The 25,520-nt window shown below is 42.5% G+C and overlaps 1 protein-coding gene and 1 pseudogene across 7 annotated transcripts in view; one reads left to right on the forward strand and one right to left on the reverse strand.

Annotated features, from left to right (window-relative positions):
* Window positions 1–8,298: 8,298 nt before the first annotated feature.
* The window catches only part of KIZ (kizuna centrosomal protein), a 120,715-nt gene continuing 103,493 nt past the window's right edge, over window positions 8,299–25,520 (forward strand). The window contains exons 1-3 of one of the 7 annotated variants that reach the window (XM_054466968.2): window positions 8,299–9,247; window positions 15,173–15,235; window positions 19,459–19,621. In XM_054466968.2, coding sequence (XP_054322943.1) covers window positions 9,159–9,247; window positions 15,173–15,235; window positions 19,459–19,621 — 315 coding nt within the window. In that variant the 5' untranslated portion in view covers window positions 8,299–9,158. Of the gene's footprint in view, window positions 9,581–15,167; window positions 15,236–19,458; window positions 19,622–25,520 lie in introns of those variants that run through there. The other 6 variants (XM_054466972.2, XM_054466971.2, XM_054466969.2 and 3 more) reach the window with 6 other exon arrangements.
* LOC129022153 (5S ribosomal RNA) lies at window positions 22,032–22,150 on the reverse strand (annotated as a pseudogene).

A 25,520-nucleotide genomic window follows, 5' to 3' on the forward strand; every position in this document is an offset into this window, starting at 1 on the left:
CCTGCGTGGGCAGGTGACTGCAGAACCAGTAGAATTGATGAAAAGGACAGAGAGGAAGCTCAGGAAATGCCTCTGAGAGACAGAGATAAGTCATAAAATGCAGAATTTGGGCCATTACCTCTGATGACTTGCTTTACCTCCCAAAGGGATATTTTTCTTGTCTCCCTAAGAAGCAATGCTAGCTTGTGTTGGTTGAGGGATAATTCTACCAGGCATGATTCCAAGTGCATCACACAGATCACCACATTTAAGGCTCTCAATGACCCTGAGAGGAAGGCACTCTTATGATCACCATTTCACAGATGAGGAATTTGAGGCACAGCAAGGGTAAGTAATCTGCCCAGGGTCACACAGGTTGTAAGAGAAGTGACAGTATACCATGGAGAGGGGGCACCTGAGCCCAAATTCCCAACTCTTGTATTTGACTGCTTCTTGAGGACACAATGGCAAATGTTTGATGATTAAGTGTAGGGAGGTTGCTTTGTGTAGCAGTCATCATTGAGGTGTGCCCCAGCAATGAATGAAGCCAACGTTTCTACAAAGACTGTGAATAATTGCAGACAATGAGAAGTGGAACATTCTACATGCGGTGCCCTGTCACCTTGTAAACATAAATACATAGTCATCAAATAAATGGTATTTATTATGCAAACCCTTTGGTTTTAACCTGCCTGTGAATTGTAAGAACAGGCCTAGAGCGTCCCTTTGTTTCCAACCCTTGTAGTTAGGAGTACTTGTTGAACCCTGATGAGAAGTGCATCCAAGTGGCAAACAATTAAGAAATTCACCAAATGATTTTTGAGGAGAATCTTGGCATTCAAAGATTGTTCACATGTGACATCAGCACCTACAGCCTGTCACTCATGCACCCAGGGCTGCAGGGCTGCAGAGCTGCTCCTGCCTGGTACACCACGCCACGGGCCAGTCCTGCAGGGAGAAAAGAGTGCAAAGATTTGGTGTTTCAAGTCTATCTCCTCTGAGGATTCCTCTTTGTCTACAAAGGGATAATCCTGGAGACCTCATGGAAGCCCAATTCAAGGACTTCAGGGGAAATCATAGGCATATAAGAGCTGTGAGACAGAGTGAGCCCATCTCGTTTAAGTAGTGAGTCTCCAGCTAGAGGCAGTTAACTGCTCTATTATTCCATTTTTTGGCTGTTATTTAGCTTTTCTAGAACTCAAATATTTTAGAGACTCACTTTTTTTTTTTTTTTTTTTTTTTTTTTTTAGACAGGGTCTCACTCTCTCACTCAGGCTGGAGTGCAGTGGCGTCATCTCAGCTTGAACCTTCGCCTCCTGGGTTCAAGCGATTCTCTTGCCTCAGCCTCCTGAGTAGCTGGGCTTACAGGCATGTGCCACCACGTCCAGTTCATTTTTTGTATTTTTAGTACAGACAGGGTTTCACCATGTTGTCCAGGCTGGTCTTAAATCCTGAGCTCAGGTAATCCTCCAGCCTCCACCTCCCAAAGTGCTAGGATTACAGGGGTGAGCCACCACGCCCAGCCAGGACCCACATATTAATTGTTGGTTTATATGATATGAAATAAAATGAGGAAATCTATGTTTTTATTTTATTTATTGGAATCTGCACCCAATTCTTATTATTTTAAATTAGCTATTACAAATGTCTTTGTTAGCCAGGCATGGTGGCACGTGCCTGTTGTCCCAGCTACTTGGGAGACGGAGGCAGGAGGATCACTTGAGCCCAGGAATTCAAGGCTGCAGTGAGCTATGATCATGCCACTGCACTCCAGCCTGGTGACAGACTGAGACCTTGTCTTAAAATCAAATTAATTTAATTAAAAAAACAAATGCCTTTGAGCAAAGTGCTGTTAGTAACCTCATGTCTTCCTGTATTCATCAGGGTTCTTCAGGGAAACAGAACCAGTAGGAAACACACACGCACACGCACACACACACACACGTGTGTGTATATACATGTGTGTCTATATTATATATGGAGAGAGAGAGAGATTTATTTTTAGGAATTGGTTCATGAGATTGTGAGAGACTTCATTCTTTTCTCCTAAGGCCTTCAACTGACTGGATGAGGCCCATCCACATTTTGGAGAGTAATCTACTTTCCTCAAAGCCTACTGCTTCAAATATTAACAACATCTAAAAAAAAACTTCACAATCATGTCTAGACTGGTGTTTGATAAAGCAACTGACCATCATGACCTAGCCAAGTTGACACATAAAATAAATTCACAATCACACCTCTTCTCTTGATGACCATCACCTCTTTATTAGTCCATTTCACACTGTTATAAAGATACTACCTGAGACTGGGTAATTTATAAACAAAAGATGTTTAATTGCCGCATGGCTGGGGAAGCCTCAGGAAACTTGCAATCATAGCGGAAGGGGAAGCAAGGCACGTCTTACATGGCAGCAGGCGAGAGAGAGACAGAGAGAGAGAGAGAGAGACAGAGAGAGAGAGAGAGACAGAGAGAGAGAGTGAGACAGAGAGAGAGAGAGCAAGCTCGCAGTGGAAACTGCCAGACACTTACCAAACAACCAGGTCTCATAAGAACTCCCTCTCTACCGCAAGAACAGCAATTACCTCCCGCAAGGTCCTTTCCTCGACACAGCGGTATTACAATTCAAGATTTGGATGGGGACACAGAACAAAACCATATCAACCTCCCAGCAAGGATGGCATCTTACCTTCTATTCTTATCTTTCCACTTCCCAGTGATTTATGTCCTCCCTCTCCCTGTTCCATGTTTATCCATCTTTCCACTTCATCTCTAGATCTGCATGGTTCAACAAAGTGGCTACTAGCTACATGTAGCCTCTTAAATTTTAATTTTAATTATTAAAATAAAATTAAATTTGGCTGGGCCCAGTGGCTCACACCTGTAATCCCAGCACTTTGGGAGGCTGAGGTGGGTGGATCACCTAAGGTCAGGAGTTCGAGACCAGCCTGGTCAACATGGCAAAAACCTGTCTCTACTAAAAATACAAAAATTAGCCAGGTGTGGTGGCGCGTGCCTGTAATCCCAGTTGTTAGAGGGCGCTGAGGCAGGAGAATTGCTTGAACCCAGAAGGCAGAGGTTGCAGTGAGCTGAGATTGCACACCGGCACTCCAGCCTTGGCAACACAGTGAGACTCCATCTCAAAATAAATAAATAAATAAAAATTAAATTAAAAATTCAATTTCTCAGTTGCACTAGCCACATTCAATTGCCCAATAGCCATGCATGGCTAATGGCTACCAGATTGGATAGCACAAAATGGAATATTTCCATCACTGCAGAAAGTCCTATTGGACAGAGTCTCTCTGACTGGTTCTTTATTACAGCCTTGGCTTCATTATCTGGGACTCTGTCCTTGAGTGTTGGCTCTTAATATTACTGTTACAGGTTTTTATTACCATCTACATAGTCACATAAATCCTCACTGAGAATTTTATGGAAAGATATTTTGATGCATTTGTGCAATTTCTGCATGGAATGCTTGTGTATTAGTCAGGATAAGCAATGCCAGCTGCTGAGACAAATGACCTTAAAATATCAGTTTTTAATTGATTTATTTATTGATTTATTGCTCAATTAAGATTGATTTATTGCTCAAGTCACAGTCCCGTGCTTATCGCAGTCACTCACTTTTCTTCCAGGGCCTCAGAGTTCTCCAATGGATTCTTTGCACCTAGCCACGCAACTAATGGAAACAGGAAGATTGTGCAGGATGTTTTGGGGTCAGGCCTGGAAGTGGCTGCATCACTTCTGCCCACATTTCACTAGTCAGACTTGGTCATGTAGATCCACCTAACGGCTAGCAAGGATGATAAATGTAGTCTTTCTGAGTTCTAAGAAGGAAATTAACCAGAATGGTGAACACATCATGCTGTATCACAGCATGTAGCAAAATGTATTCTATGCATGCTACTCCCAATACATGAACCGTGTATCTGTAAAAACCCTTCTGGGTCACATAGTATATATTTTACACATCTCATACAAGGAAAATAAAAAATATAGGTAGCTTCAAATGATGAGGATCAAGGCAAAGGATTTATATAATATATATAATATATATAAGAGAGGATGGACTCTGGAATTGGAACAGGCCGGTGGCCAAATCCTACCACTCTTAATCCTACCACTACCATTGGTTTGACAAGAACACACTGATAGTGTGATTTTGGGCTAGTAGCTTCAACTTGTGGTGCCCTCAAAGGACTGTTGTAGATCCAAATGAGGCTACAAATGCTTGCACCAGTATACATGTCAGTGACAGAAGGAGTACATTTCAATGGCATACTCATACATGGGACATCACAGCTTTCCCCCTACTTCCTACATTTGATTTGTCTCTACTTTTTTATTTTGGTAGAGTCTTGCCCAGGCTGGCTGTTGCCCAGGCTAGAGTACAATGGCTCATAGCTCACTACAGTCTTGAATTCCTGGGCTCAAGAGATCATTCCACCTCAGCCTCCTGAGTAGCTGGGACTACAGGTGGGTGCCATCATGGCTGGCTAATTTAAAAAAAAATTTTTGTAGGGGGGCGGATCTCACTATGTTGCCCAGGTTGGTCTTGAACTCCTGGGATTAAGTGATCTTCCTGCCTTGGCCTCCTGAAGTGCTGGGATTATAGGTGTGAGCCACTTTGCCCAGCCTCATCTCTACTTCTAGATCAACTTTTCTAATGGGGTAGGAAGCAATGTCTTATATTTCTGCATAATGACTGCAAAATGAAATCTTTTCCTACTTTCATATCTATCATGGATTGAAATGTGTCCCCTGCACAATACATATGTTGACATTCTAACTCTCAGTACCTCAAAAGGCAGTCTTCTTTGGAAACAGGGTCAATGCAGATGTAATTAGTTAAGATGAGATCATACTGGGGAAGGGTGGGCGTCTAATCCAATATGATTGGTGCCTTCATAAAAAGGCAGAATTTGGAGACATATACACAGGTAGAACACCATGTGAACATGAAAGCAGAGGTCAAGATGATGTGTCTACAAGCCAAGGAACACCAAAGATTGCCTGCAAACCACCAGCAGTCAGGAGAGAGGCATGCAGCAGATTCTTCCCCACAGCCCTCAGAAGGAACGAACCATGTGGATATCTTGATCTTCAACTTCTAGCCTCCAGACCTGAAACACAATAAATCCTGTTGTTTAAGACACCCAGTTTGTGGTGCTTTCTTAGAGCAGCCCTAGCAAATTAATACAATATCCAAGCAGTTATTGACTCAAATATACATGATTTAATTAAAAGCAACATAGTGCATACATTTTAAAATATAAAATGTTGCTGCAGGCCAGACGCGGTGGCTCTCGCCTGTAATCCCAGCACTTTGGGAGGCCAAAGCGGGTGGATCACCTGAGGTTGGGAGTTCAAGACCAGCCTGACCAACATGGAGAAATCCTGTCTCTACTAAAAATACAAAATTAGCCAGGCGTAGTGGCACATACCTGTAATCCCAGCTACTCAGGAGGCCAAGGCAGGAGAATTGCTTGAACCAGGGAGGCAGTGGTCGTGGTGAGCTGAGATCATGCCATTGCACTCCAGCCTGGGCAACAAGAGTGAAATTCCGTCTCAAAAAAAAAAAAAAAAAAAAAAAAAATTGCTGCTGCATTGAGAGGCCAATCGGAACAGGACTTGTTGGGTTTCCCACTCAATTAGTATTAGATCATGTCCCCTTTGTCCAATCACATTTCTACACAACTGTCGATCATGCCTATCCAATAAAGTCCCCATAAAAGACCCAAGGGGACAGGGTTCAGGAAGCTTCTGAGCTGGCTGAACATGTGGAGGAGGTTCCTGGAGGGTGGTGTGCCCGTGGAGGGCATGGAACCTCTACACCCCTTCCCCCAGACCTCACCCTATAAATCTTTTCATCTGTATCTTTTGTGATATTCTTATAATAAACTGGTAAATGTAATGTATATATACATATATATGGAAATATGCTGAAATTAGAATTTCCCAATACTAGAATATATGTACAATTCTAATTTCAATATATTTTCCAGAATCAGTTTTGTTTTTGAGCTACAAAAACAACAATTTCATTGGTTCACCCTAAGATTCACGTGACTTCTGGGCCGAGACACTGGCTTCCCTTGCTGTTTGCTTAATGGGACCACTAGGGATCCATATTTTGAACCAGACTCGTTAATATTACATAGATTTCCAGCTATGTGACTTTGGCCAAGCCCCTTATCTGCCCGGAACCCTTTTTCCCCTGTAAAACAAGGGGGTGGGGCTAGACTCCCTCTAAGTTCTAGCTAAGACATTCTAGGACTTAGAGGAAGCCTTGATCTAGGCAGACTTGATGACCCTTGGTCCAGTGAGCTAAAAGCAAGGCTGCTTACAGAAATCAGCTCAGCTAAATAAAGAGTTTGAAGAAAAATATTAAAATAGAGGGCTCCAGCAAATTAAATATTCAAAGTGAAGAATTCAGAATTTATTGAAAGCCTGTCACCATTTAAAGTGCATAATTTTAGCATAAATACTCTAGAAATATTCCTTTTGTTTGCTATGTGTTATTGTTAATAAAGGAGATCCTACATCTAGATTTGTCATATGTCATTAATGAATCAACCATAGGATGCAAATTATAATTATTTTGAGTTATCTATTTACTGTTTAATTACATTTAATTTTAGATTCTCCTAAAATGGCCTAATAAAAATTTGGGGTGCTAAATGACTGCCTCATCTGCTTACTCTGTGCTACTTGCTGAAAATAGTTATATTAATTGTTTGGGGATTCTTTTTCTTAAAAAAAAAACAAAACTAACCTGGGGGCATGGTCCTAAATAAAATATCCTAAAAATTTAATGCTTTTCTTTTTTCTCCAGGGTTGTAGTAAAATGTAAGTTACACTAAACTCATTAAAATAAACCTTTGCACGTTACCACTGAATCAATTGGATATAATCTGAATAAAAACTAAATAAAAGTCACATGAGTGCTACCCTTAGACCAGGGCAAGAAGGCCTCTGCCCTGGCTTCTGTGTATTAGAGGGTCTGTTCTAGCCCTTCTCTGCCCATGCTGCTCCACGCAAGGCAAGGAGGTCCCATGGCCAGATGACAGGCCCACCTGGGGTGCTCACACACATACACACATATGCTCTTCTAGAACACATTCTAAGTACCCAACACCCTTACCTTCCCTGCTCAAAGGGGCCCAAGCTGCTTTCTAAGGCTTTAAAAGGCCTCTTGGCTGGGTCTTTCCTGCAAGGGTGACCATCACTGGCATGCTCACTGCCCGGCCAAGAGGAGGCTGAGGTGGGGTTGTGGGCAGAGTTGGGACTTGCTGGCTGGAGAAGAGGAGGAGAAGAGGCAGGGCACACACATCCCTGCCGGTGTGTGAGACCCCTCACAATGCAAGACTGGGCCTGGGGTGGGAAATGGGGTTGGGAGGAGCTGGAGAAGCAGGCAAACTAAATTCCACCCTGGTTTTCCAGGTTCTTAAGAAAGCATATTGATCAAAGTGGAGAGGAGAACACAAATTTTACCTACAGTTTGTTATCTTGAATTATAATTCAATATTTAGGCAGATGGTATGAGGGCCTCCATTCATACTCTTGCCCTGGACCTGGCAAATGTGAATGGAAGGCTGAGTAAAATCATAGTTTTGTGTTGTTGGCCTTCGAGTGTTCCATCTCTCCTACAATTTTAGTTTGTCACACCTTGCACCTTGTAAGTAAAATTAATGGCATAGAAAAGAAACCAAAAGAAGTGAACAATAAGAGACTAAAGAAACTCTACAGGCCGGGCAAGGTGGCTTATGCAAGTAATCCTAACACTTTGGGAGGCCAAGGTGGGTGGATCACCTGAGGCTGGGAGTTTGAGACCAGCTTGGCCAACATGGTGAAACCCCGTCTCTCCTTAAAATATAAAAAATACCAAAAAAAAAAAAAATTATCTGGGTGCGGTAGCGCACACTTGTAATTCCAGTTATTCAGGAGGCTGAGGCACGATAATCTTTTGAACCCGGGAGGCAGAGCTTGCAGTGAGCCGAGATCACGCCACTGCACTCCAGCCTGGGCAACAGAGTGAGACTCCGTCTCAAAAAAAAGGAAAGGAAGGCAGGCAGAGAAGCGGGCTAAGGCTTAATTTTTCTGCCCAGTGGGTTTTGGAATATGTTGGCTTCCTTCAGGAAGCTTTTTCCCCACGTTGATGATGATAATAAAACCTGATGCTTTCTATGTGCTGGGCCCACTTACTTACAAACACTAACACATATTAACAATCGAATCCTAAACTAATCCTGTGTTAACAGCCTCCCACTTTACATACGAGGAAACCTGGGGTGACTTGCACACGGCCTGGCAGCTGGGACGTGGATAGGGAATGTACACCCAGGCAGTCTGGCTCCCGGGCTCCTGCTAGAGGATCCTACAGGACATTAGGATCATTGTCCATTAGAGCTGTCTGCACAAACGTCTGCTTCCCAAGCAACTAGTTATCAACTTTTCCCTCTCGCCAACGATACTGGCACCTGGAACAATCCTTAGATTCAGCACGGATTTTCGAGTAAGGGGTTGGTCCACTGTCGGGGCTGAGCACAGCTGTTTAGCAGTTGAGGGTTTGTCTTTTTTTATGTGGTGTTTTGTGTCGCTTTTGAGTGCTGATATAATAGAACAAGCTTAGTACAGTGCCTGGCACTCAACAAATCCTGGCAAGAAAGGAGGTCGAGGAAAAGAAGCAAGCGAGGAGAGACGAAAGAAAGGGAGGGAATGCGTCTTGTAACATTAACGTAGCTTGTGCGAATTCTGGAAGGTGAGGAGAAAGGAGACATTGCGTCAAAGGGTAGAGGAGAGGGCACCGAGCGCCAGCCCCTCCGACGTGGTCCGCCCCGGCCTCACGACGCCCCGCCTCTGCCTCACGACGCCCCGCCTCTGCCAAGCGTCTTCCCCGCCCCTGCCAAGCGTCTTCCCCGCCCCTGCCAAGCGTCTTCGCCGCCCCTGCCAAGCCTCTTCCCCGCCCCATGCAGGTATTCGTCCCGCCCCCCACAAAGCCGACCTCCGCCCCGTCCCTCAGCGGCGCCCCGCCCCCACGGCGTCTTGCCCCGCCTCCTGCAGGCGGCCCGGCGCGGTGTTTACCCGCGGTGCATGGTGGGGCGGTCTCCTTCGGCAACCGCGGCCGAACGGCCGCCCAGAGGCTGTGCTGAGCTGGCGCAGCTGCAGCAGCATGAGCCGGACCCTCGCATCGGCCGTGCCCCTGTCGAGTCCCGACTACTATGAGAGGCTGGGCCAACTCCAGCACGGGCTGCGGGACAGGTAAGGGCACTGGGGCGGGGGTAGGGAGTCGGCCCGCGCCGAGGGTCTTCCGCGTGCCCTGCCCCATTTTCCTTCCCGCTCCCCCGCCCGAGGTTCCCCCGGGCCCAGGCCCACGCGCAACGCCCCCCAGGCTCCCAATGGGGCCTGGAGGACAACGTTTACTAGAGCCACCCCCTGTATTGGGGGTGCGAGCGGAGAGAGGTGAGAAACCGCCCCCCGCCCCCTCAATAGCAGCTAAAGCCTGGTCTCCGGTTTGAGGATGCGGCCGCGTCACAGAATTTGCCCAGAAGTGAAAGTGGGAGTTCTTCTGCCTGTCACTCTCCATCAAGCCTTGTGAGTTCTTCTTGTCCCCTTTTACACGCCCCCTCCTCACTCTCTCTTCAAATTGCCATCCCGCCGTGACAGCTACACTGCATCAATGATGACAGGTCCTGGAACGCAGACGGTTGTGTGTGTGTGTGTCAAACATGTGCCCCCGTTTAAACTCAGGAGACTTTTAGGGGGAGCGAGGGCTAGCTAGATTTCCAGCGAAGGGATGAAATTTCCAGCTAGAGAAGTCCAGCTTCCAGAGGGTTCATGATGCCTTTGATTAAGATGTGAAAGATGGGAACCACTGAAAACAGCTAGATCTAAGAGTGCATGTAGAGAGAAAATTATACCGCAATGTACTATGAATAACCACGTAAAAGATAAATTGCTGGACCTCTTATTTAGCTGCTAAGTTAATTGGAGTTGTAAATCTCATTAGTTGACAAGAAAGGAAATAGATTTTTGGATCTCTTGATAAACAAAACATTTAATGAGTGTTAAAAGTTACAAAATCATTCTAGTGAACAGGAGAGCTGTGTGTGTGAGACAATGCTAAAATGATAACAATAATTACATGGAAAATAAAGGCAGAAGTAAGTGATTTTGAAAAGGAATTACATTTATCTTATGCTAGATTTAATTCTTGTCAGATATTTATGGAGCATCTACAACAGGCTTCCTTAATTGTCGTTAGCATTTTTTTTTTACCTTGTACTCCTTTTCTACATCCTATTTTCTTTCTGACATATCACTACTCACCCATATCAGTGACCTCTTAATTTCTAACTTTAAAAAGAAATCTCTTCCTGCAGAGCCTTCCCTGTTTCAACCCATTCCCTAACTTTTGTGACTCTTGGCATTCTTACAGCACTCATAAATGGCATTCTTTTGAACATTAATTGTAAGTTATTTTTGTTTTCTGTGCTAGGGACACCTGGCTGTTTATAGTCCTTATGGCACAATAACTGTATAATGATTATGTACTTTATGGTTAACACTTATTCCTTTAATTATTAAACAAGGTGAGGCTGTTGAAAATATATAAGGAATTTGAATCAAATTTTATAGCCTGTTCACGGTTCTGCATTTCGAGGTTTGTTTTATTTTTAAGTCAGTACAAATCTGTTGCTGTGTGTGTTCATTTTTCATTTTAAGAATTTATAACTAACTCAAATTAATGCACATTGGACACAGTTATAGAGGCAAGTAATTCTAGATACAGAAAAGGCTGCAGTAGAAACATCAAAACCTGGATTCTAGTCCACGAACAATTGTGTGGCCTTGAGCAGGTTGTTCCACCTCTCTGAACCTTGGTTCTTTACCAGGAATGAGGGGGCTTGACTAACATGCAAAGTAAGGCCACAGATTTTTTTCTTTTTCTCTTTGCTGGAATAATGGGCCTTAAAGTAAAAAAAGAAAAAAAAAGCTGAAAGCTGTAGTTTTGCAAAGCAATGTGTAAAGAATATTATTGTCTGTATCCATTTTGAGTGTTTGGATGTACCTTTTTGTTTGTTTGTTTGTTTATTTGTTTGAAACATAGTCTCACTCTGTCACCCAGGCTGGAGTGCAATGGCATGATCTCAGCTCACTGCAACCCCCGCCTCCCAGGTTCAAGCGATTGTCCTGCCTCAGCCTCCCTAGTAGCTGGGATTACAGGCGCCCACCACCAACCCCAGCTAATTTTTGTATTTTTAGTGGAGATGGGGTTTCACCATGTTGGCCAGGCTGATCTCGAACCCCTGATCTCAGGTGATCTGCCTGCTTCTGCCTTCCAAAGTGTTGGGATTACAGATGTGAGCCACCGCACCCGGCCTTGGTTGTACCTTTTTAAACAAACAAACACAAACCATCCCACTGATCACAGATACCACTGTCTCCTAAAATTCCTGAGTCATTTCATAGGGTGCAACCCTGGGTAGTCACAGCTGCTTTATCAATCCAGAAACTTCTGGGAAGCGGGAGACAAAAAAAAACTCCCTCTTTCTCAGACCTTTTAGAGGTGGTCATTGCAATGTTAGCTGGTCAAATAGCCAACATATTTCTAGCCCAAGTCATCTTAGCTGTAGTTACACGTAGATGTAATTTTATCATCTGAATGTTTTCCTATGTGTGTACAGTGTTTTTTCTGCATTGTGGTGAAAGTCAATAATTGAATCTAAAAGAGTCTAATGGAGTGACTTGTTACAGTGTGTATAGCACCCACAAGCATGGTAGAAACTTATAAGTGGAATTGGCTCTTACGGTTATATAAAAACATCCTTTTAAAAGGGCCCATTAGCCAGCCGTGGTTTTTTCAGTGCCTATATTGATTCAGAGTAAGATATCATAATAGTCTAGAAACTGACACTGAGATATTAGTAGAGTAAACTGAAGATGGTATAGAATTGTGGTATCGAGACAAAAACAGAATAACAAGTGGCTTAAAAGTAGAAAACTCAGCAAGATAAGGACCACTTAGCTGTGTAAAACTGAAAGGTCCAAGTGAGGGGTGACTGAAAACATGAACTATGGGTAAGCATCCCAGGGATGGGTATTTCAAAGATTCTGAAATAAGAGATTTAATATGTAAGAATTGCAAGCCATGGAAAGGCTTTTCATTGAGGCAAATATCTGGTTTTTAGTATTAAATTTTAAAAAGACATGGAGGACTCAGCATTCTGAGGTGCTGCAGTGTGGATGAGGGGCTAGAAAATAGGCCTGTGAAGAAGAGTTAACAAGATTAGCACTGTTTTGCCTGGGAGAGAAAGCCAAGAGGAGTTTGATTATCAGGGTATGAAGTGTTATGATAGAGAAGTGTGAGCAGCAGATGTCTGCATCTGCTGAAGATGTTTTACAAATAAATTTTACATTCATTACTAAGAAGAACTTGCTGCTTGGGAGGTGGTGGATTTCCAAAGTGACTGTGGTCCTTTTTCACTAGAAGTCATAGGTGAATTTTAGAAATTATTTTAAAGTGGCTGGGCATGGTGGCTCACACCTGTAATCCCAGCACTTTGAGAGGCAGAGGCGGGCAGATCACCTGAGGTCAGGAGTTTGAGACCAGCCTGGCCAACATGGCAAAACCCTGTCTCTACTAAAAATACAAAAATTAGCTGGGTGTCGTGGTGCATGCCTGTAATCCTAGCTACTTGGGAGACTGAAGCAGAATCCCTTAAACCCGGGAGGGAGAGGTTGCAGTGAGCCGAGATTGTGCCACTGTACCCCAGCTTGGGCAACAGAGCGAGACTCCGTCTCAAAAAAAAAAAATGTGTGTATATATGTGTGTATATATATATATATATATATTTTTTTTTAAAGTAAGTTCTAGCTTACAAAAAAGTTGCAAATGTAGGACAAAGACCTCCAGTGTTCCTGTCACCCAGATCCCTCAACTATTAACATTTTATTAGATTTTTGACACTGAGATATCAGTTGAGTTTCTATTTAAATCTGTCTATCTAAAACCATTAGCCTTTTCTGATCTGTTTGAGAAGCGCGTATATGATGCCTCATCGCTTCTAAAATCTTCAGTGTGTGTTTCCAAAAACCAAGGGTGTTCTTGTACATGATCACACCATACAGCCCTCCTAGTGGTGAAACCAGTCTGCAGACCGCATCAGATTTCACCAGCTATCTTAACGATGCTCCCTTTTTTTTCCCCTGGTCCAGTGGCTCACCTGCGAACCGGGGTTGCATTTGGCTGCTGTGTCTCTTCAGTCTCCCTACATCTGGAATGATTCCTCAGTCTTTCCCTGTCTTTCATGTTCCTGACAAGTTCATAGAGTACAGCTTTCATTCTAGAGGGTGTCCCTCAAGCTGAGTCTATCTGATGGTGTCTCATTACCAGACTGCAGTCATGCTTTCTTAGGAATACAACAGAAATGAAGCACTACCTCAGGGCATGGGGTCATAGATGTATTTAGAGGTCTTCCTGTCCTTGTAATTTAATGACAAGTTGCTCACACTATCCAGTCATTCATTCTGCATGAACCCAGTACCCAATTGATCATGAAACTCTAGGGGGGGATTGGTAACTAATAAAAATTTCTAATGTGGAAGCAATTATGCTATATTTCCTTCACTTCTATTCTAAGTTCACTCTTACTAGTGAGAAGGTAAAGATTTGTGATGCTATTAGTTAAAAATGTGTGTTTTTGTAATTTTTTTCCTTTTAATCTTTCTTTTTCCTTTTTAACATAGGTATACTGCAACCCATGGGTTGTGTTCCCCAAGTGAAGATTCTGTGTCTGGATTTTGGACCCCATATTCCCATTAAATGAATTTTGGTTAAATAGTAGTTTCCATTTAACATTATGCAAAGAAAAGAAAGTTATGTAACCTGTAATGTAGCTAACAGTGACTTTTGGGATGATCTTTTTTTTTAAAGGAAAAGAATTATTCTGAAGATATGTAGAAACCGATAATTAAGAGCTCACAAATGGAGCATGGGGCCAGCCCCTTTCCCTCAGGAAGCCAACCTGAGATCACCTCTGTTGGAGTCCTTATCTTTATTTCACAGCCTTTTGTTTAGGATTCTTCGCTTGGATAGAATATTATGTGGTTTCTTTTTTGGCCTTTACTTAATGTTAACTTAGATGAGCAATTTAGCTTCGGTTAGGTGGGATTGAAACAAATAGTGGTGCTCGGATGGAACCCTCTGTGGCTAATCCTCCCAGGCACTCTTCTTGGGACTGAATGGCTTCATCAGTTTTACCCCCCAGCCCCCTGGTTTTAGCTGCCTCTGCTTCCTCTGCTGCCCAGTTCCCCCTCATCCTTGCCCAGGCTGGTTGTGGGGTAAGACAGGTTTTCTCCTTAGCTTATTGCTAGCACTCACCTGAACAGCACAGGTTCAGTCTTTACTGGTAGTAGCTCCAGGAAAACAGCAACCTGTGACAAATAATGGTACCATTACAGAGTTATAAAAAGAAATCCCTCCAAATTTGAAATGATGGTCTTAGAAGGCCTGGTCTTCATCAGATGTAAGTGAGGCCAGGTTTACTTTTCAGAGGTCTTTCTCTAGCTCATCCACTTGGCTGTGCCCAGGCTTGTCTGGTTGAAAACAGAGCAAGCCACCAGTCTTCAATCTGTACACAAAATCTGGTGGGACCCCATCACCGAAATGCCAGCGACTCAGAGAAGTCTGGCCATGTTACGTTGTATATACTTATCTTGTTTATTATTGTCTGTCCTTCTCCCTAGAATGTCAACTCTTTGAGGGCAGGAGTCTTGGCTGGCTAGTTCATATTAGTCTCCAGGCATAGAACAGTGCCTGAGTCATCGTAGGCACTCAGGAAATACTTGCTAAATGAAGGCACCTGCTTCCCAGACTTTTCCTATTGCATTTCCCCGTTTACTTTGTGGATTTTATTCTTTTGTCTCCTATTGGTGTTCGTTTTGTTTTTTAGATTTCCCTGGTGACTGCTGCATACTTTTGTGCCTTTTGTTTTAGATGCATCTGGCATTTTCTGCTTCTTAGACCAGAGAAGCATTCTCACAAAGGTGTGATTTGGTATTTGGAGTTTTTTTGACCTCTAATCAACACCTTGCGACAAAGCCATGATTTTGAAGAAGAGCATGGTCTAAATCCAACTCCCTATTACTTATCATGTAATTACTTATAAAATATTTTTTTTATAGTGAAAAGAAGAGATTGGACCTGGAAAAGAAACTTTATGAATATAATCAGTCTGATACATGCAGGTAAGAGATGACAGTGGGAACAGTTTTCAAGCCAGGTTCCATATATTAATCAAAAATTTAACCCTAATATTATGTCATAAGTATTGTAGTTAGAGTACTGGGTTTTTTGTTTTGTTTTGTTTTGTTTTTTTGAGATGGAGTCTTGCTCTTTTGCTCAGGCTGGAGTGCAGTGGTGTGATCTCGGCTCATTGTAACCTCTGCCTCCCAGGTTCAAGCAATTCTCCTGCCTTAGCCTCACAAGTAGCTGGAATACCTGGGATTACAGGTGGGTGCCACCATGCTGGCTAATTTTTCTATTTTTAGTAGAGACTGGGTTTCACCATGCTGGCTAGGCTGGTCTCGAACTCCTGACCTCAAGTGATCCCCACGCTTCTGTCTCCCAAAATGCTGAGATTACAGCAGTGAGCCACCGTGCCCAGCCTAGTTGGAGTACTCTTACCATTCTCTTATTTTTAGTGTGTAATAATTTGAAATAAACAGTGCAGTTTAATATAATTACTACCAAATAAATTTGGTTAAAATCGATATGAGATCAAAATGTGTTATTTTCATTATTTCATATTTGTTTTAAGAATCTGTTTTGCTTAAAAATCCTAAAATAAGACATAGCCTTATCTTTTTTATTGCAATTTAAACACATTGAGCTTGTGTGATGATTAAGACATAATACTGTAGTTGATCTTTCAATGTACTACTGTAGGCAGGGTTACCTGGTATCTCATTTGTTCATGGATATATGAGAATGACTATTAAAATTATAAGCAGTGAATAATATATTGTACGTATTATTCTTTTTAGGTTTCTTCCTCCACTATTAAGAGCAGATTTTAAATATTTTAGTTTGTATTTTATAAAAACTGAACTTTATCCTTAAGCCAAAAGTATGGCATTACCTCTTATATTATTCATATGAAGAACTTCTGGCTTTGATAGCATTAAGTTTGTAATTTATCCATGTCACACTATGAGTGAGAAATGAAAAGATCTCATCCAGAAGAGAGACAGGCCAGGAATCCTTTAAAGTCAAATTACCTATTAGGTCAGTTCTTTCCCTTGTCTTCAAAATTATTCTTTGTTTTTAAGATTTAGTGTACTTCAAAAGCTTCCAGTTGAGGTAGACAGCCATATGACTCTAGTAACTCTGAAAGAGACAAGAAATCAGTTGTTTTGTGTGTGGAAGAAATAGCCAGCATTGTGGATGCTGTGGCCTCAAGAGTGGGCGCGAGTCAGAGGGGATCCTTGGCAGCTGCCATTTTTCTAGCCCATGGCTAAAGGGCAGAAGATTGTGTGTAGACGTTTCATGCAGTCTGTTCTTGGGAAGCCTCCTGGCCTTCTGGTGGTGGGAGGGGGCAAGTGTGAGAAAAGGATGGGCACTTTTACCAAGCTGTCAGTTCACTGAGCTGCTGCTTCTCTCCCAGCCTCTTACTGTTTCCTGGAAGACAGAGGATATGATTTGCTAAAAATAGGCTTGCTTAGATTGCCTTTAGAAGAAAATCCAAACAAGGCTGCCTCCACCTAGTACCAGCCAGAAGGCAGAATCTGAGATGAGGGTCTGTGTATAGGTGGTAATTTATTTGACAAGGTGGTCACCTAAAATTGGAGAGCAGGGCTGGACAGACCAAAATAAGAGCTGTTCACTGCAGTGAGCACCTGGGGTTCAGTCCCTCCAGACCTTCAGAGGAGCCTTCAGAGGAGCAGTGTAGACTACCCTTCCGCTCTGCACGGTGTCTACTCCTGCGAAAGGAGAGGGGGCTGTATTCCTACCGGTTCCTGACCCCGGCTGGTAAGGGCAGCCCCAGGTGGAGTTAACTCCTTTACACATCTAGGTTTTTCCCTGCTGCAAACTCAGAATGGCAGTCCTGAAATGCCAAGTGCAGCTAAGGCAGAGGCAGATGCTCTCAGGTTATACCACATGCAGGAGGCTGTGGCGGCTGTGGCAACTGTGGCAACTGTGGATGGTAGAAAAAAGGTTGGGCCAGGAGGTGTGAGATGGGCACAAGAGGTGTCTCATCCAGCAGCCTACCAGACACACCATTATCTGCACCCTTTTTAATTTACATTATCACCGTCTCTCTCCAGCCTCTCCCTAAGATTCGACACTGACTGAAACGTCAGGCTCTTAAGCATGACGGGATCTTTTGTAATGTGGTATAAACTTCTAGGCTCTGTGGTTAGGTGCTTCAGTTCCATCTGAGCCTCACCAGCTCTGAGCCGGTGACCTTGGGGCAATTACTCCAACATTCGGTGCCTCCATTTCTTCTTCTGTCAAATGGGAACAATGATAGCTGTGAGAACTCAATAAGATTCATACAAAGCCTTAAAGCAGTGTCTGACCTAGAGCCAATTATTATTTATTACAATTTTATCAACATTCTTTTTCCTATTTTTTGCCTTTGAGCTTTCTGACATGCTGTTTCCCCCACCTGGAATGTTTTCCCCTCATCTTTTCATTTTTGACTTCATCAATTTTGATTAACTCTCATTCATCTTTCAGGTCTTTTTTTTTTTTTTTTTCCTGAGACGGTCTTGCTCTGTCGCCCAGGCTGGAGTGCAGTGGTGTGATCTCAGCTCACTGCAGCCTCTGCCTCATGGGTTCAAGCAATTCTCCTGCCTCAGCCTCCTGAATAGCTGGGATTACGGACACACACCACCACACCCGGCTAATTTTTGTATTTTTAGTAGAGGTGGTGTTTCACCATTCTGGCCAGGCTGGTCTCGAACTCCAGACCTCAGATGATCCACCCACCTCGGCCTCCCAAAATGCTGGGATTACAGGTGTGAACCCCCATGCCCAACCCATCTTTCAGGTCTTAGCTGAAAATTATTTCCACTGGGAAGGCCTCCTGGCCCTTTCAGCTAGGTCAGGTTGCCCGGTTTGTAGAAGTCCTTTTTAGTTTCCCTCATAGCATTCATCACGTATTTACTTATGTCATTGTTTTCTTTGTTGACCTTAGCGGAAAGACTTTGATCTTTAGAGTGCTGAATATGTGGATGATTGCATGGGTAGATGAGTTACTCACTCATGTGGTCAGCTTTGAAGGTCAATGTGGTAGCTGGAATGGAACTAGAATTTGGATGGAGAAGGCATGGTACAATTGTACCCACTCCAGGTAGACACCACCAGCAGCAGCTTTACTGAGTCCCTGAGTGTGAACGACAGTATGTTAGGTTCTACTTCTGTTACAGTTACTTGCGTCAAAAATGCAGAGACATGGGCAGCAATAAGACCAGCCTTCAGTTTTTATTCAGAAAGAAAAATGAGGACAGCCAACCCTGGTCAAAGCGCAGAATTATTAACACGATAAAGACTTTCTTGAAAATTGTTGGCCTAGGATTGGAAGTTTAAGATCTGTTGTTAAACAACTTTGGACATCTCCAGCATCTTTGCAAATCTTTGTTTTGAGGGTGAATATTTTTGTCATTTTAAAATTTATTTTTGTTTGATGAAAGAATGTTGAATAATTTATTGAGCCAACAATTGAAATGGTGTATAACAGAGAAGAAGAGTTAGGATTAACAGCGTTGGTGCCATGAGAAAAGTCGACTGCACAACTTGAACTATCCAGTATGTTTTTTTATGTACAGAAAAATTGGAATGCAGAGTATGTTTTTGCTATTATGCTTTGGATAAGAGTCTTAAAAGTTTTTTTCACAGTTGGAGTAGTTACAGTCCATATATTATTATAAAATATTTTAATGGTGAATTATATTGTAGCAATTTCTAACAAGTATATTTATATTATCTAAATTAGAGCTTTTGGTATTTTACATTTTTAAATTTCTTTTTAATTTCTTAATTTTATGGGTTGTGATTTGTAGTTTGATTTAATTCCATATGAGCAGTTATTTTTGAAATTGTCATATGTAAGAATGTTAGTGAGCCATTCGTCGAACATGTCCACATAGACACTACTCTTGAAATCACATTTAATTGTGAGAAATAAATCCATAGAAATCTTTACTGTGTGAATGTTAGAATGTGGTCTTATATATATTTCTCAGGGGAGTTATGCTTAGAGGAAACCGATATGATACCTCAGTGGTACTGCATTAACTTTCTGTCTCCAAAAATGTGTATATACATTTTGTCCTTTGGGTTTCAGTGGTTTGGGTAAAATACCTTAGAATACATTGTCTCATTAACAATTTTGATAAAAAAAGTTCTCTTTCTTAGATTCATCCAAGTCTAGTCCATTGTTTTAAAACTGCTTTTAATTTTCTAGAGTTAAGCTGAAATATGTAAAACTAAACAATTATCTGAAGGAAATATGTGAATCTGAAAAGAAGGCTCATACTCGAAACCAAGAATATTTAAAGCGATTTGAGCGTGTCCAAGCTCATGTTGTACACTTCACCACAAATACAGAGAAGCTTCAAAAACTGAAGGTGACTTCCTATTTTTTACTATGTTTCATTTTGTTTGTTGTTGTGATGGTTTTTTTTTTTTTTTTCAAGATGAGACCTCACTGTGTTACCCAGGCTAGACTTGAACACCCGGGCTCAAGCAGTCCTCCTTTCTCAGCCTGCTGAGTAGCTGGGATTACAGGTGCACACCGTGTGTAGCTGTGTACCTCCCGAGTAGCTGGGATTACAGATGCACACCCCAGGTTTATGTTTTGTTTTTAATCTTTTTTTTTGCTAAAATGAGAAATAATGAGTACTAAGTTTCAGATCAGTGGTAGTCACTAATGTTTCGTTGTTCATACTTAGGATTAAGTATCAGCTTTTTCTGTGAATTCCCATGTGGCTAAATTTTATCAGAGAACTTGAAACTGCATTTTCCAAGATTCTTCTTTAGTTGAGGAATCAATGGGATATCTCTAACACAGGCAAGATCACTAGCCAGTACCTGGCACAGTGTAACACATGGTATTTGTTGGCTGAATGACTGAATTTGAGCAGCATTGGGGTTCCCTCTAGAAACTGATTCTGTCTTGAAAGGGTTCTTTTTCTGTGGTCTGGGCCCCTCTTCTCTGGCAAACAGTGCATTGGGAGAGTAGTAAGGGTAGAACTGTCCCCGAGGAGTTTGCCTTCATGCTCCTGGTCTGTGTGACCCAGAGTGACTGCCCTTGTAGCCCTCTCTGGTTCTGGCACCTTTTTCCCCTTGAAGTGCAGGTGCTTGGCTGCCTGCTGCTGCTTGGCTGCCTGCTGCTCCACAAATTATGCCAAGTGTGGAGGGCCAGGAGCTAGGCCTTTATCCTCACCGTTTGCACTGGTCAGGTGTTGTCCAATTTAACCCATCTCAACACTGGTCACGGGAGGAGTTGGATTCAGTATTCTGCCTGCTAGCCTGCTACTGAGCCCCCCTACCTTTTTTTTTTTTTTTTTGCCCTGCAGTTTTTCTTCAGCCTTTTATTGCAAAATTTTCAAATACACAGAAGAGTTAGCATAATTATTATGATGAACACTCATAATTCTCCACTTAGATGCAATAGTTGTAAATACCTTGTTATATTTGCTTTGTATGTGTATTTTTTTTTTCTCTGAGCCATTGAAAGTCTGCTGCAGGCATCATGACACTTCTTTCCTAAGCACTTGAGCATGGATCTCCTAAATGCAGGGACAGTCTCCTACATAATCATACCATTATCACATCTAAGAAGATTAAAAATGATTCCACAATTTGCTTTTTGAGACAGGGCCTTACCCTGTCATCCAGGCTGAAGTGCAGTGGTGTGATCATGGCTTATGGTAGCCTCAACCTTCTGGACTCAAGCGAGCCTCCCTCCTCAGCCTCGAGCTGGGACTATAGGCATGCACCACCATGCCTGGCTAATTTTTTATTTTTTTGTAGAGATGAGGTCTCACTATGTTGCCCAGGCTGGTCTCGAACTCCCAGTCTCAAGAAATTCTCCTAACTTGGCCTCCCAGAGTGCTCAAACAGGGTGTGCAGTTTGAGTCACTGCACCCAGACGTAATATCATTTAATTTTCAGCTCCTATTCAGATTTCCCCGCTTCTCCCAAAAAGTAACTTATTTTTCCAGACCAGGAGCCAACTAGGGCTCATGTATTGTTTTTTGTGTTATTGATTATTGTGCCTTTTTTGTCTCTTTTAATCTAATTTAGTCTCCTACCATTCCTCCCTTTTTTTCCCCCATGTCATTGGCTATTTTGAAAAAGCCAGTCCATCTGCTTGTAGAATGATCCACATTCTGAATCTAAGGCATCATTTAACTTGTACAGCATCCCCTGTATTTCCTGTGAACTGGAAATGTGGTCTAAACAAGCACTGTCCAGTAGAATTTTCTGCAGTGATGGCAATGTTCTGTATCTATGCTGATGCTATCTAATACAGCTACTGCTCATATATGGCTATTGAGCACTTAAAATGTGGCTTGTGACACTGAAGACTGTATTTTTAATTTTGTCAATTTTAATTAATTTTAATTTAAATAGTTACACCTGAGGTCATACTTCCAACTGCATCCCATCAGGAGGCCCATGATGTCAGGTGGCCCCTGGGTGAGGCTGACTTTGACCCCTTGGTTAAGATGATGATCTCTAGATGTCTCTATTGTAAGGTACATTTTTTTTCCTGTTTGCATGTTAGTAACTAATCTATAGAGTGATGGGTTGGCATCATGGGAATATTGTGTTCCTCAGTATCCTTTTACCTAATGGTTTTAGGACCTATAGATGAGCCTTGCCTGAACCAGTTATTTCTAGTGGAGGTTATGAAAAGTGATTTTCTGTTTTATTGTATCTTCTGTTAGCTGGCTTTCCTCTATAACGAAGAGTGTTTTCCCCCTTTTCTTTTCTTTCAACATCTTCTTTTTTTTTTTTTTTTTTTAAATCGTACAACAGCACCTGGTATTCCCAGGAAGTCTCCCATCCAAGTATGAAACAGGCCCAACCCTACTTAGCCTTCAAGATCAAATGAGAGCAAGCGTGTTCAGGGTGGTATGGCCATAGATCCTTTTTTTTTTTTTTTTAATGTTATGATGGACTTGTGAATTTCTGTTTACTAGTATGTTATCAATTACAGTAATTATTCTTTTTGTTGTTTTATTGTCTTATATTTGGCCAATTGGAGTCTCTCCAGATTGGCTCCTGTGTCCTTTTGACATAACCCCGTTAATTCTGAGCCTTCTTTGATCTGGGGCATAACAAGACATTCCAGGTTTACCTCACATTTTTTCTCCCTCAGATATGGAATTAGCCTCCTATCCAAGGAGCTGTGGTTCTTTTTAATGGAGAGGGGTATTTAGAAACCAAGATATATGGTTAAATGTGCTCAAGCAATAGCAAGTTTTAGCTCCCCAATTTTTTCTTTTAGTATTCATGAAAAATGTTTAAAGTTCAAAAAAAGTTGTCATTATCAGTGTTGCAAACCACTTTTCAAAGATTTCATGGAGAAAATGAAAGTGATGGGCAAAGGAGGGAATTTTGTCTTCCCAATAAAATAAAGGAAATAATAGAACATTTCTGCTTATTTTCATATTGAGGCTTCATTTAATTGTTGATTTCTTATTATGACCAAATTTGAGAGGAAGGAATTTGAAGGGAAGAATCATCTTTTTAAATTTTTTTTATATTGAGAGCATTCATTATATAAAATAGGATATGTTATTAAAAAACTTGTATGAGCTGCTTAAGACTATCAACATGGGAGACCATTTTAACATGACAAACTAGATAGGAATATGAAAAGCTTTATTAATAAACATGGTTCAAAATTATGTAGGTGTTCCTTTTTTGAATTTTGGATAAGGAATGCCTTTAAAAAAAATTCTTCTAGTAGCGTAAAAGACCAAATCATGGCACTATACTCAGGAAGGATGTGAGTTCCATGGAGAACTGGACTTTGGCCGTCACCCTAGGTCCAAAGCCAATGAATGTTTGTTGTGTGCCTACGAACCCAGACAGCAATGTCAGCGACCCCTCCAGTGATCCCGTCTTCTTCAGCAGGCTGTGCAGTGAGCTGAGGTTCAACATAGGGGATGTTTGTCTCTGGTGTTTTCCCATTTCTTTCTGCTTCTTCCTTTTGGGCCAGAGTCCAGTGGTGGCCCAGGTATGCCAGAAACACTTGTCTCCTCTTAATGCTGCCCATCCAGGTATCAGATCTTTACCTCCTTTCTTGACTGACCTCACATAAGTCTTGGGAGAAAGATGTTCACGGTGCATTGTCCATACACCCCAAAATGCCACAGGTATTGCACCTTGAACAGACTGCAGTTAATACAAATGAACTTCAAATTGGTAGAATTCCAGAAAGTGCAACCAAGTGAAGCAGTGTGAGAGAAGTAGGGGTTTTGCCCAAACTGGTACCAAGTGACTTTCTCCCACTTTGTAGAGGTGGGCTGGGCCCAGTTCATTATATAATGCTAAAATCTCCTAAAATGAGCTAAATACTGAAAACACTGTCAACTGATTTTATGACTCATAATACTTTATTTGGAGGCCTATAATAATTTTCAGGGCTTTTAAAGGATATTGACGTGTTATGTAGTTTTGAAAATACAGTGTTATATCTATGCTGCTACTTGTCAGTTGGATAAAGGGGCTGAATAAACACAGTTCAAAAATATAAATATTAGGTCTGGGCATGGTGGCTCATGCCTGTAATCCCAGTGCTTTAGGAGGCTGAGGTGGGAGGATCACTTGAGGTCAGGAATTCGAGACTAGCCTGGACAACATAGTGAGACCCCATCTGTACAAAAAATTTAAAAATTAAATTTAAAAATTAGCCAGCTCTAGGGGTGTGCACCAGTAGTCCCAGCTGCTCAGGAATCTGAGATGGGGGGAGGATCATTTGAGCCCAGGAGGTTGAGGCCATAGTAAGCTATGACAGTGACACTGCAGTCTAGCCCTGGTGACAGAGCAAGACCCTGGCTCTCCAAAAAAATTAATAATAATAAAAAATTTTAAAAACCCAAGAATGTGAATATTAGTATTAATGCTGTGAGGAGTGTACCCTCCTCTCCCTCATTCACCCCCTCCCCCCACCTCGCTCCCTGTATTAGCTGCTTTCATAGAAGGGGCCCCAGTTGGTCCTAACTTAAAGCAATTTCACTCAGGTGCCCATTATCCTTGTCTCAGGTTGGGTTCTCCCTGAAGCAGACCTGGAGAACAGGGATTTGAGGGTAAGTGGTTGATTTGGGAGATAAGGAATATCAGTAGTAAACGGGCGAAGGGAGGCAGGGAGGGCACTGGGTGTATTATTAAGCCAGCTACCATAGTCAGCCCGGCGCCGAATCCTACAGAGAACTTCTGGCAAGGGGTTTGCACATTTGGGATATGTGTCCAGCAGCTCCTAAGCAGCATTGATTGAGGACTGATGGGCAAGGTTGTAGGTGGTAGGGAATTAACCAAACGCTCTCCAGAGCAGCCTTCCCAGGTTCTGAGAAGCCTTAGGTACGGAGTCCCAGATTCCAGAACTTAGGAGTGCCCAGAAAGGTCCCAGGGACATGTGTAGAACATTGCCAGCATCTGCCTTAGCCTCCCTTATGGCAGTATGGCCAGGATGGGGCCTACATGTCAGGGCATTCAGGGAGGATCCCCATGGCAGGCACAAGAGTCTTCATCTGGTTAGGTCTCTCCTTGGCCTGAAATGCTGGCCCAGGCTTTTGAGGACAAAGCCCAGATGCTGGTCTCTGCCTGCACAGAGCAGCCTCACCCTTATTACTCCTCCCAACACACACACACACACACACTCTCTCTCTCTCTGTCTCTCTCTCTCTGTGTCTGTCTCTCTCACACAAATACACAGACGTGCACATTTTTCTCCTCATCTCTCCCTAATTTCCCCCCTCCACCTTCTCCTGCCATCCCTATTTCTCCCTCTTATCTCTGCCCCCTCTCCTATTCCTGTCTCCTTGCCTCTTCTTACCCCCAAATCTGTCTCCTCCAGATCCTCTAACTCTTCCACCCCCATATCTTCCCACTGTCTCTCTACATCTTTATCTCCTGCACACGTACACAAACACACACTCTCTCACACACACACACACACTCTTACATGCACCCACAGTACTTTAAGCATGCTGAACAATTTGTATTTCCTTGAAAGCACCACATTATCTCGTACCTCCTTCAATTAGAAGGCCTTTTTCCCCCTGCCCTGCCTTAGGTCTGTGTCATAATTATCTCAGTAAGCACTTCCTTCATGGTATTATAATTGTTTACATGTCTGTTTTCCCACTTCACTGTGAGCTCCTTGTCTTATTATTTCAATGCTCTCAGTATCTGACCCAGAATATGGCACATAATAAGCACTCAGTAAGCATCGAGACTTCCCCCTTGACTGAAATTAATTCTTCCATATTTTTTGTCTCATTCTGTTAT

This window comes from Pongo pygmaeus, chromosome 21 (assembly GCF_028885625.2).
Source record: "Pongo pygmaeus isolate AG05252 chromosome 21, NHGRI_mPonPyg2-v2.0_pri, whole genome shotgun sequence".
Taxonomy (NCBI): Eukaryota; Metazoa; Chordata; class Mammalia; order Primates; family Hominidae; genus Pongo; species Pongo pygmaeus.